At 36.2% G+C, this 13512-nt stretch overlaps 1 protein-coding gene across 9 annotated transcripts in view; it reads right to left on the reverse strand.

Moving 5' to 3' along the window:
- Positions 1-13512, reverse strand: part of BPTF (bromodomain PHD finger transcription factor) — a 148124-nt gene that overhangs the window by 71707 nt on the left and 62905 nt on the right. For 7 of the 9 annotated variants that reach the window (XM_027625141.2, XM_027625144.2, XM_027625142.2 and 4 more), the window contains one exon: positions 2135-2323. The exons of the other annotated variants lie outside the window; for them this stretch is intronic. In XM_027625141.2, the coding sequence (XP_027480942.1) occupies positions 2135-2323 (189 nt within the window). The remainder of the gene's footprint in view (positions 1-2134; positions 2324-13512) is intronic. 9 annotated transcript variants of the gene reach the window in all.

A 13512-nucleotide genomic window follows, 5' to 3' on the forward strand; every position in this document is an offset into this window, starting at 1 on the left:
CAACAACCCATCCCTGACAACAGCCAGCAGGAACTAGCTGCTAAAGCAGAATGGCCTCCTGAAGGGGGATCTTCCCATATATTTCTCACGTTTCATCCACAGCCACCCTCCCAAAAAAACAAGGGCAGCCAGAACACCCTCCACTATCAGGATAACAAGTGTGACAGGCAGTTAAATTCATAATTTGGCTCATAGATTATGAGACTAAGAGAAGCTATACCCAGACCTAATCAAAAATAAAAATAATACACAACACACAGAAGTTCTAAATAAAGTTACAACTACCAGAGGTAATTTTGGGAAGTTTTTGAAAAAATCTTCAGGTGTGGGTGAGCTCTTTGCATTGTGTTAGGCAGAAGCGTTCCTGAATTTGAGTAAGTATGTTTGTGCTGAGCTACCAAAGGGTGTAACTGTGGGGATATCTGTTTCCTATCTTTGCAGCATTCCTCGTTCTTTGGAAAACCATTCCTACCCCACTCCAATCATATACTTTTGCTGGAGCCATCAATTATAATACCTTGCCTGCCCTGGCCACAGGGGTGGGAACAATATGTCCAAGATAGGCCACTCAAATTCCTTCCTCAAGGACTTTTGATTTGGAGCAGGAGTAGGGGCCTTGCCTTTGGGTCACAGACCTTGGAAAGATAGGAATACAAACCGCTGATGCCATCTTCCCTGCCACTTGGAAAAAGCCTGTCTGTATTAGGAGAGAATGAAGTTAACACACAAACATATGCACATCAAAAGGTGGAGAGAAAGAGAGGAAGACAGAAAAGCTTTGATACCTGGGGGTCCAGTTATGCCTGATGATGGTTTGGACTTCCCAATTACATGAGCTAGTTAATTTCCCTTTTCACTTAAGCTAGTTTAAGCTGGTTTGGTAGCTTGCAACTGAAAACAAGTTCTAATTAAAACAGATCTCCATCTCCTACCATACACAAAATTATACAGCAGGATTAAAAACAAAGTTACACAAGTAGTATGTGAAATTACTATAAAACATGTATATGCTTGGGATAGCATCTTCCTTAGTAAGACACAAAATCCAGACAAACCCTAAAGAAAAAAATTAGTAAATTTAACTATATAAAAATATAAAAGTTTCTATATAACAAGTTAACAGGAAGAGTTAAAACAAGTAATGACCGTGTAAGTATATACATAAAATCAAAGATAACAGCCATAATACATAAAGCATTCCTAAGACTCATTAAGAAAAACTATCAAAACGCAATAGGAAAAAATGAGAAGATATAAGCAATTCACTTGAAAGTTCAACAAACACACAGAGAAACTAAAAACATTAGTAAGCAGAGATATGCAAATTTTTAAGTGAAATACTTTTTCATCATTAGCAAAAAAGAGACCGATGTTGAATTTAGGTAACAGTATGAAAAAATACATATGTATGTAAATTATTGGTATAAATCCCTTTTACTATACAACTAAGCAGCAGTCATCACTATTTTAAAAATGTACCTACCATGTGACCCAGCAATTCCACTTACTGTTCCTGTCCTGCCAGAAATACTTGCGTAAGTACACAGAGATATATGCTGAGGATGCCAAAAAAAAAAAAAAAGCACCACTATTTGTAATAAGAAAAAAACTGTTAACAGCCTGTATGTCCACTAACAGAGAAATAGTAAATGAATTACTGTTCATCCATACCGTGGAGTATCATGCAGCAGTTTAAAAAAAAAAAAAAAAAGAGTGAATTCAATTTATATCATGAAAAGATCCCCTACATGTATTACTGAGTGAAAAAAAGCAAGATGCAGAACAATGCATGCAGAATGATTCCATTTATGTTAAAAAAAAAAAATTAAAAAAAACCTTTTGGTAAACATACATACATTAATGTAACCACATGGAGAAAGACAGAAAATGTTACACACCAAATCGATGACTGTGGTTACCTTTGGGGAGGGGGTACTAAAAAGATTTATTTTTTCCTGCGTGCTTTTGTATTTTTTTAAATAAACACCATGACAAGTGCTACTTGAGTTCAAAAAAAAGAGAAAAAAAGAGGAAAAGAAAATCTAAGTCTTCCCACCCCATCAAACTTTTATCTAAAAAATTAAAAATTAAAAAAATTAAAAAGCTCGCTTTAATGGATGAAGTGTATTCTTACCTATCTCTTCTTGAACAGAGACAGGTGTGTGAGACTCTCTCTCTCCGTTTTCAGGCTCATCGGCTGCCTTAGCGGGTTCACTCTGGGAAGAAGCTAGTTCACTGCTGCTGTTACTGTTTTCCAGATTAGGCTGGATGGAGGTAGTGGGAGCACTAGTGTTACTGCTGTCACATGTCTTGTTAGGTTCTTCTAGAAAAATAGAATATCTGATTTTTAGATTAGAAGTCACATGAAAAGTAACTACTTTGTCAGAAAAGACATTGAACTGTTTGAGGACTGCATTACAAAGCTAGAGTATAAAAAGAAAAGCTGCTCATATACGAAGAATGGGATGTCTGAGACCTATAAAGCAACACCCTACGAGTTATTTTTGAAGTCTCTCAGTCTGCTAACTCAGACTCTTACCATCTTAGTCTCTAGTACAAGGCAGACAATCTTTCAGATTCCCCAGAGCTGAAGAAGAATAAAGTGATACAACTACCCCACAAAACTCAGAAGTGGTTTTGAGATAATCCCTCAAAATCTGAAATTTACACTCTTACTTTTCAAAGTCAGTTTTAGAAACAGCATTGAACTAGATTATTTATCTCTAAGATTTTCTGCTTGAATTCTGTGCTCCCAAACTAACTAGAAGGTAATGCTGAAGTCATTGTAAATTTTAAGAACAATTTAATAGTTATCATTAAGAATACTATTCCTAAAAGTCTATCAAAATGAACACTACCATGAACTGAAAACCTAGGTCTTTCCATGATAGTTCAGAAATTAAGAGCCTCCTTCCTTCTGTATTTCATTTTGTCACTAGGGTAGTCTTTAAATCACCTAAGTTTAAAAGGAGTTGGCAAGGGGCGCCTGGGTGGCTCAGTCCGTTAAGCGACTGCCTTCGGCTCAGGTCATGATCCTGGAGTCCTGGGATCGAGTCCCGCATCGGGCTCCCTGCTCAGCGGGGGGGGTCTGCTTCTCCCTCTGACCCTCCCCCCTCTCATGTGCTCTCTCTCTCCCTCATTCTCTCTCTCTCAAATAAACAAATAAAATCTAAAAAAAGGGGGGGGGTTGGCAATATATCACAAAGGCTATCCTTAATGTATAATGAGCTCCTATTAATTTTTTTAGGAAAAAAAATCTCAACAACCTGATAGAAGAATAAAAAAATCTATAAGCAGTCACAAAAGAAAATGGCCTTTAAACATTTGGGGAAATGCTCACTTAATTCAAACTAAAAGAAATGCAAAGTAAAACTATACGGAGCTTCCCAGCTATCTGGCTGGCAAAAATCCAAGACCCACAATACATTCAGGTAAAGAAGCAGTTTGTTAATAGGCACTCCCACATAATACAGCAGGAGTGAAAAATGGGACAAAGTAGATAAAAAGGAACTGACAATATCTACACATGTACTCTAAACCTACCAATCCCATGTCCTAAGATCTATCCCAAAATACACTGGTAAAAACACTAAATTACTTATTTACAGAGCTATTCACTGCAGCATTATTTATAATGACAAAAGACCACAGACAAAATGTCCATCGATGGGGCAATGATTGAATAAAAGGTGATATACACAATGAAATATGTATCATAACAAGGATTGGGGAAATCACCAGATCCATACATGAATGATTGAATGTAAAAAGAAAAGTGCAGAATAGCAGTTACAGTATGCTAACTTCTGTGTAAGAAGGGGAGAGAAATATAAATTTATAGGTAGATTTTGCCTTTATTTGCAAAGATTTAAAAACACTGGGAAAATAACCCAAAATTAACAAATGTGGCTACCTATGAAGAATGGAAAAGAAATGATTACCTAGAGAGGGAAAGGACAGATGTGAAAACTCTCTGTATACAGTTATACAATTTGGTTTTGGAATCATGTAAATGCTTTACATTTTTCTAAAAATTAAAGTTAGAAATGCAATCCCTAAAAACTGAGAACTGAAACAAATTAACCTAGTTGTATATCAAAAGTTATTGGCATAGGGCGCCTGGGTGGCTCAGATGGTTAAGCATCTGCCTTCGGCTCAGGTCATGATCCCAGGGTCCTGGGATCGAGTCCCGCATCGGGCTCCCTGCTCCTTGGGAGCCTGTTTCTCCTTCTGCTTCTCTCTCTCCCTCTGTCTCTCGTGAATAAATAAATAAAATCTTTAAAAAAAAAAGTTATTGGCATAACCACACAGAGAAAAAAATTATTTTAAGTGACTCTGGAACACAGTACTTTGTATGTCTTTACTAGAAATATGGCATTAGTACGAATAAAGAACTATAAAAATCATCTTAAATGCTATTTAGTGGTCTTACTGCCAGCAGTAATAGTGGTATTACAAAATTACTACGATATGTAAAATCATTTCTTATTAATGTACACCAAGATGTTAATAAGACATATATTAATAATGTTATTATTAATGGACATCCGTATCAGGACAAAGCAAATGTGTAATTAAGTTACTACTCTGTTAGGAACTAAAGCTTTCAGTGTAGGGGAAGAGATACAAGTTTAAAACCAAGGGGAGGGCGCCTGGGTGGCTCAGATGGTTAAGCGTCTGCCTTAGGCTCAGGTCATGATCCCAGGGTCCTGGGATCGAGTCCCGCATCAGGCTCCCTGCTCCTTGGGAGCCTGCTTCTCCCTCTGCTTCTCTCTCTCTCTCTCTCCCTCTGTCTCTCATGAATGAATAAATAAAATCTTTAAAAAAAATAAATAAAAATAAAATCAAGGGGAAAAGAAAAAGAAAGAAAAAGAAAAAGGGAAAAAAAAAAACCTAAGTATGCAATCCTCAATCTGAATTTGAAATGTCAATATGAACTGATGATCTTTTTCTTTTCAAAAATACCTATTTCCTAACACCATCCACCAAAAAAGCCTAAAGGTAATAACAGCCCAAGAGCAGTAAATACCTCTGGGCCCAGATTGTGGTCTCTAATATCATTCCCCACTAAAAGGAACCAGGACTTCTTGGAGGAATGACTGATTCCAGGTCTGGGGTAGGAAATATGTAAGATAAGCCTCATACATCTTATTCTGTCAAAAAGCAGGGAAGCTCTTGGAGCGCCTGGGTGGCTCAGTCATTATGCATCTGCCTTTGGCTCAGGTCATGATCCCAGGGTACTGGGATCGAGCCCCACATCGGGCTCTCTGCTCAGTGGAAAGCCTGCTTCTCCCTCTCCCACTCCCCGCTTGTGTTCCCTCCTCGCTCTCTCTCTCTCTCTCTCTCTCTCTGTCAAATAAATAAATAAATTAAATATTAAAAAAAAAAACAAGGCAGGGAAGCTCTCTAAGACTACCAGGGTCACGGAAAAAGGATTCAAAAGAAAACATGAAGGGGTTTGCGCTGGTCAATATATGCGCTGGTCAATATATGCAAAATGAATAACTACAACAAATTGAATACATAAAGACCCATGAGTTCAAACAGATATTTAAAATTAGAAAGCCATGCCCCTGTGTAAAAGTTCGTAACTCATGAATCACTACTGAAGGTAACGACACCAACTCCTGATTCTGAAAAATAATTGAACATGTATTCCTGCTCTAACTACATTTCAAAGTATTCAAACAGCCTCAGTTAATGAGGGAAAATTCTTCACAGAATTCCAGTTAAACAAATAGAGAAAAAAGACAGAATTAAAAAGCACCATATTATAATCTCCAAATAACTGATTCTGAAATGATCATCAATGAATGAGAGGTTAACAGGAAACTTTACAATGTCACTACCTGAACTCACTGATCAATTTCAGCATTTATAAAGGCAGACCACAAACAGACATCATGAGCCTTTTGATGCTATATGATATGAAGTACCCAGCACATAGCTTATGGAATATTCTTGCCAAAAATAGTTTAAAAATTATTTTAATCAAGATTTTAGAATAAATTAAAGAACACTAAGAGGAAGGAAACAGACAAATCCTGAACGTGGGATATCCCATAGCAAGATACACTATGATTCTTCAACAAGTCAACAGTGTATAGAGGAAAAAAGTCGGGGAAGGGGAGAGTACTCTAGGCTAAGAAGACTCACGAGATATAAAATCAATTGTCATGTCATATGGGAATCTTATTTGGAATTATTACAAACACAACAAATGTAAAAAAAGGAATTTTTTTTTAAGTGAGGAAATTTAAACTGACAGAACAGTAGATGATATTAAGGAACTGGTATCAATTTTATTAAAATGACAATGACACTGTAATTATGTAAGAAAATGTTCATATTTTTTAGAGATGTATGTAAGATTGGTGTAACATGATGTCTGGGATTTGCTTTAAAATACTGCAGTAGGAGAGAACCCCAAATCGTATTAACAAGAAAGGGGATAAAAAAACTGTGGTACAGTTGCACAGAGGAATATTACAATACAATTAATATGAAAGAACTCCAGCAACATACATTATATTAGTAATATAATAGAAAGTGAAAAAATTAAGTTCCAAAAATTTACACTTAACACAATACACTTAATATATATTTAACACAATACACTTGGAATAAAGTTTAAAACAACTACAAGAGAAATATATAGTTTTTAGCAAATTATGTAAATCAACTCAATGAAGCAAAAGCATGTGAATTATATATCACTTTGATCTCCAGTATCAACAGTCTTGATTCTACTGTGTATCCCTTATAAAAACAAAAGAAGATGTTAGTGAACACAGGATTCAGAGCGACAACTACTTCAGGTAAGGGTCAGGAAGGCAGAGAATGGACTGGGGAAGTGATTATAGATGCAGGTTAGTTTCAAAGCAGGACTTAGCCTTTTGTTTGGGGTGACAGATTCCTGGGGGTTTATTTTCATTATTAAGTAATTTAAAACCTGAATGAATAAATTAAGGGATGCTATGCAATGGCCAATGATGAGTACAACTAACTAAGGATTGTGATTTATCTGACAATGTACACCTAGGGTCAAAGAGGAAAACATTTTTTCGAGCCAAAAAAAGAAAAAACAAGGAGTTAAAAAAAATCATGGGTAAAGCAAGTATGACAAAATTTGATAATGCTTTTTTATATAAGTGTTAGATATATGGCAATGTGGGTGCGGTCATTATACTCTTAACTTTTCTGTATGTGTGAAAATGTTTATAGTAAAAAAATTTTATATGAAGGATTTCAAAATGCCAAATTTAACATATGACAGCTACAAACCAGTAATAAAATCAACTAAGTCAGAAAAATCTGGAACAAAAGAAGTCTCTCACAAATAATATCAAATTCTTCACTAACCATTCTTTTTACAGCTGTAAGATCTAGATTTGTAAAGTGTAGTAGTCCTAATGTATAACGGTCTAAATATCATCTTCTCCAATAATGAAGCAATATATAAAGATATCCCCTCATGAGCTCAGAGTGCACTGTCTCACAGAATAAGAAAAAGAGATTAGACTCTAGACCAGCCCACAAAAACTTAAAATATTAGCGCATAATATACTCCAAGTATGGTAAACTAAGAAAATTCTGGGATAGGAACTTAAGAGATTCTGACTATATATACACATCTTAAAATACTTTAGAGAAAGTGTTTTCTGCTATTAGGGAGATAATGGTACTTCATACAAGGATAATGGTACTTCATACAAGAATAGGCAATCAATCCCTTACCAGGTATTCTCATCTAAAAAAGCCAATAACCCACTGAAACCAAACTGAATTCAGATTGTATCCACTTAAACTCTCAAGGCGATAAATAAGCTGAGGACTACAAACTCATAAAACATAGCTTTTTTGTTAGTTCGTTCAAAGTTAATCTGTCTTAAGTGGAAAACAGTGTTTTACTCCATTTCAGTTTAGAATACTGATTTTGGTTGTTGGGGTTTTTTTTAAGATTTTATTTATTTATTTGAAAGAGAGAGAATGAGAGCGAGTGAGCACATGAGAAGGGGGAGGGTCAAAGGGAGAAGGAGACTCCCTGCCGAGCAGGGAGCCCGTTGCGGGACTCGATCCAGGGACTCCAGGATCATGACCTGAGCCGAAGGCAGTCACTTAACCAACTGAGCCCACCCAGGCACCCCTTGGTTGTTGGTTTTTGTTTTTTTTCCTAAAGTACTCTCCACGCCCAGTGTGGAGCCCAACGTACAGCTCGAACTCATGACCCTGAGATCAGGACCTGATCTGAGAAGGCTTAACTGACTGAGCCACCTCGATGCCCTGGTTGTTGTTGCTGTTGTTGTTGTTTTAAATAATTGATCTAGGGGCGTCTGGCTGACTCAGTGAGAAAAGCATGTGACTCCTGATCTTGGGGTCAAGGGATTGAGCCCTACACTGGATGTAGAAATTACTACAAATAAACAAACAAAAAACCAAACTTTAAGTAACTGTTCTATAACTCTTCACTTCTTTACTTCATTTGGCTACAGATTAAGGAAATCTGAAGCCCGTTGCTTCAAAATACCACCAAAAAGGTATCGCCTACCAAGATGTACGTTTTAAACTTCAAAGTCCAAATGTTCTAGCCCTATGGCAAATATTATAGATTTCGGTATTTACAATTCTATTTTTGTTAGACAAAACAAACACTGTCAATGAATAAAAACAGGGTAAGTTTTGTACTCATCCCTCAAACCAAAATTACATGTAGATCTTGATCTACAACTTCTGAACAGTAACACCAAAGCCTAAAAAACAAAATTCTAGGCAAAAAACTACAAAGAAAAAAAGTAACTTTTCTATCTGAAGTGAAAAGAGGAATTTTTTTAAAGGAAAAAAAATGAGGTAAAAATAAGTAACCAGACTGTATACGACTAGAAACTAAAACCAAACCTACTAAAAAGGATAAGAAACAAAAGATTATTTAACTGCAGAAGCTCCAAAAGCTTTACAGATCAACTCAGTGAGGCTAACACATTGGTTCAGCATCTACTACCCACAGCCTCTGAATTTCCTTCTTTTTCCTAAAGATTTTATTCATTCATTCGAGAGAGAGAGTGCACGAGCAGGAGGGGCAGGGGCAGAGGGAGAAGCACGCTCCCCACGGAGCAGGGAGGACGATGCAGGGCTCCATCCCAGGACCCTGGGACCATGACCCGAGCCAAAGACAGACGCTTAACTGACTGGGCCACCCAGACACCCCCACCAAATTTCCCTTGTAATAAAATTCAAAACTAAAGCAAAGTGCCTCTCTTAAAATGTCATTATCACAAAAAGTTAAGAAATAGGTTAAATCAATGTTCTTTTAGTTTAACTTTATAGCTGTTAGAATTTCAGTATGTCCATGGAAACATTTCCAAAACAACTATAGTTATGGAAATAAAGCCAGTTTTATCTACTACTGATATGTTCTTAATCTCAAGCATTAAATCTGGAAGCATTAATTTAAAACAAATGCTGTCTGCATTATGTCTGAATACAAATTCTCAATAGTGGATTTGACTTTGAGATGCTAGCAAGTCATGTGTCTTTTTCTCCACTTATAAATTTAAAATTTGACATTCTGCTACAAAAAGGTTCTAATCTAAAATCCAGGACGAAAGTGTAATTCTGAAACTGAGCCTTTTGCCAATTACAAAGTAATACTAAACGGCATACTTGCTACATGGGGTTGTTTTTGGCAACATAACCATTTTCATGAACGAAAGTGAAGTGTCTGGGACACAGATGCAAGAAAAAAAAATCTAAGGAATAGGTATATTAAAAGATTATTTTTAAGTGATGGCTACTAGCCTTGCCCAAAATATGGCCCAACTGAAAAGTTTAATCTTCAGTCTTTGCCACATAAAATCTTTCTGATCACTGATCATACCCAGTATGAAATCATGATATTGCCCCATTTTTTCATGTTCTCACTCCCAAAGATTTTTAGACCATAAATTCGTAATTTTTCCTTTGTATAATATTTATTGCATTACATAAAAATGACAGTACTCTCTGACAAGACTTTCCATCAAGATATAGCTTGATACACATTTACTTCTTTTCTTTTGAAGATTTTTAAAAATTTTTAAATAATCTCTACACCCAACAGGGGGCTTAAACTCAACCACAACTCCAAGATCAAGAGTCATACTCTCCACCAACTGAGCCAGCCAGGTGCCCCAATATACATCTACTTCTAAAGAAATCTGAAAGTAGATGTATTTATTTATTTTTTTTAAAGATTTTATTTGAGAGAGCACACGAGTGGGAGGGGCAGAGGGAGAGGGAAAAGCAGACTCCCCACTGAGCAGGGAGCCCAACGAGGGCCTTGATCCCAGGACCCCGAGATCACAACCCCAGCTGAAGGCAGATGCTCAACCAACAAGCCACTCAGGCACCCAGAAAGTACATGTATTTCTAAAAAGATTCTGGATATATTTCTAAAGAAATTCTAGGTGGCTCAGTCGGTTAAGCATCTGCCTTCAGCACAGGTCATGATCCTGAGGTCCTTGGATGGAGCCCCACATCGGGCTCCCTACTCAGTGGGGAGTCTGCTTCTCCCTCTGCCCTTCCCCCTGCTTGTTCTCTCTCTTTCTAATAAATAAAATCTTTAAAAAAAAAATTCTAAATTCCCAGTTTAAAAATTTTTTTCTATTCCAGAAAAGATAGATAATACAAACACTAACCAAAAGCAAGCTGTTGTAGCTTAGAAATGTTACTAAAGATGAAGGACATTTTATGGGACGCCTGGGTGGCTCAGTCAGTTGAGTGTCTGCCTTGATTTCCACTCAGTTCATGATCTCAGGGTTGTGAGATTGAGCCCTACGTCAGGCTCCATGTTTAGCAGGGAATCTGCTTGAGATTCTACCCTTCTCCCTCTACTCCTCCCCCCACTCGCATGCACGTTCTCTCTCTAAAGTCAATAAATAAATCTTAAAAAAAATTAAAGATAAAGGATATTTTACAATGATAGTTGGTTCAACAAGAAATATAAAGATTATGTGCACCTAATTATACAGCCTCAAACTATATAATGCAAAAACTGAAAAAAATTAAAAGAGAAAAAGGCAACTCTACCGTAAATAGAAATAATTTTAAAATATCTTACAGAGAAGAGAAAAAAAAGACATAGCAAGGATATAGATTTGAACAACACAATTCAAAACCTTGACCCGATTGTCCAATACTGTACCCAACGACTAAAAATACATATCCTCTTCAAGTGTACATGAGACATTTATCAATATTAACCATATACTGAACCATAAAACCTCAACAATTACTCTGATTACAGTAGGTTAAGTTAAAAATCAGTAACAAAAAAGATAAGCAGAATGGGTTAAAAAGAAAACTATATCATAATGAAAAATCAGAAACTATTTTAAACTGAATGACAAAGACAATATGTAAGTTTGTAGGATGCAGCTACAGCAGTACATAAAGGGAAAATTATAGCCTTGACGGAATAGAAAATATAAATAAAAACTAAAAATCATCAAAGCATCCATCTTAAGGAGCCAGGGGAGAAATAATATTTTCATCTAAATGTAGTATCAACTAGGATACTCTTTTGAGGAGGTCTTTTTTTTTTTTAAAGATTTTATTTGAGAGAGAGAATGAGATAGAGCATGAGAGGGGGGAGGGTCAGAGGGAGAAGCAGACTCCCTGCTCAGCAGGGAGCCTGATGCAGGACTCGATCCCGGGACTCCAGGACCATGACCTGAGCTGAAGGCAGTTGCTTAACCAACTGAGCCACCCAGGCGCCCAAGGAGCTCTATTTTTTTTTTTTAATGTAGCCAACAACAATGATAAAAATTAAAAATTTTAAAAACAGAGGGATAAAAGCTAGGTGATGAATATGCTTATGCCAGATTGTGGTGATGGTTTCATGAGTGCTTATTTATCTCCAAACTTATCAGGTGGCATACATTAAATATGTACATCTTTTTGTATGTTAATTATACTTCAATAAAGTTTTTTCAGAAAAACAGCAGAAAAAAAAATCCCCAGAGATGCAAAGAAAATAAAAGGAAAAAAACAAAGACATGAACAGAAATAAACTAGAAAAAATACAATAAAAAAAGGATCAACAAAGCAAAAAAAGTTATTTCTTAAAAAGAGACTAAAAATTGTTAACAGTTTTGTAAGATGATTAAGAGAGAACAGATAACCAATTTCTGGATTAAAAGAAGAACATCACTACAGATTCTGCAGACATCAAAAGACAGGATGTCATTAGGCCAAGAAAATTTAAAATTTAAGCGAAATAGGTAGACCCGTAGAAAAATGCAACTTACTAAACTGACATAAGAAAACAACAGAAAATATGAATAACCCACTACCCATCAAAGAAATGTACTTTATATATATATATATATATATATATATATATATATATATATATATACACACTTTTTTTTTTTTAAGAGACAGAGAAAGAGAGAGAGAGAGGCAGAGGGAGAAGCAGGCTCCCCGCTGAGCAGGAAGGCCGATGCGGTACTCCTGGGATCATGACCTGAGGCGAAGGCAGAAGCTTAACCATCTGAGCCTCCCAGGCACCCAGAAATGCACTTGATTTTAGTCAAAACGCCAAGCAGCAATCCATCCATCAATGAAATGAAATCTAAAATTAATCTTTCCCATAATGAAAATTCCAGGACCAAGTGGCTTCAGGAAAATAAAAAAAAAAGCCCTTTATTTAATTAAGGAATAAATAACACCAACTCACAGAAACTCTTACAGATAACAGGAAAAGTGGGAACTTGTCCTAACTCGTTTTATGAGGCCAATATAATCTGGACACCAAAGCGTGACATGGACATTATTAGAAAAGGAAAGTTACAAGCCAATATCATTCATTAATGCAAACTCCTACACAAAATATTAATAAACTGGATGCAACAGTATATAAGAATGAAAACACATCACAACCAAGTGGCATTTATTCCAGAAATATGAGATTGGGTTAACACTTAAAAAAAAACAATGTAGGTACTTCTGCTTCCAGATGGAGCAGAGGGACTGGATTTAACCCTCTGTCATGAAAACAACCACAAACAAAAAAGACACCACATAAGAGAAAACAAAGGAACTGACAGGTAGTTTACAAAAGAAGGTAGCCAAATGGCCTGTGTATACATATATTTAAGAAATATATGCACATACACACACACACAAGAAAAAGTGCTCGACATCCTTAGTCACCAGGGAACTACAAATTCAAACCACAATAAGATATCCCTACAATGCCATCAGAATGGCTAAAAGAGAAAAAATGAATGATGCTGATAATACCAAGTGTTATCAAGGATGCAGAGGAGCTAGAACTCTCACAGACTACTGATGAAGTGTGAACTTGTATAACCACTCTAGAAAACTAGCCATATCTATTAAAGATGAGCATACACAAACTGAATGACCCGGGAAATTCCACAACTAGACTTATACCTCTAGAAACATACATATAAGGAGCATAAAAAAACATGTAAAAGAATAGTCACAGTGGTCCCAAAATGGAAACCATTC

The sequence above is a fragment of the Zalophus californianus genome, chromosome 16, assembly GCF_009762305.2.
Source record: "Zalophus californianus isolate mZalCal1 chromosome 16, mZalCal1.pri.v2, whole genome shotgun sequence".
Lineage (NCBI taxonomy): Eukaryota > Metazoa > Chordata > Mammalia > Carnivora > Otariidae > Zalophus > Zalophus californianus.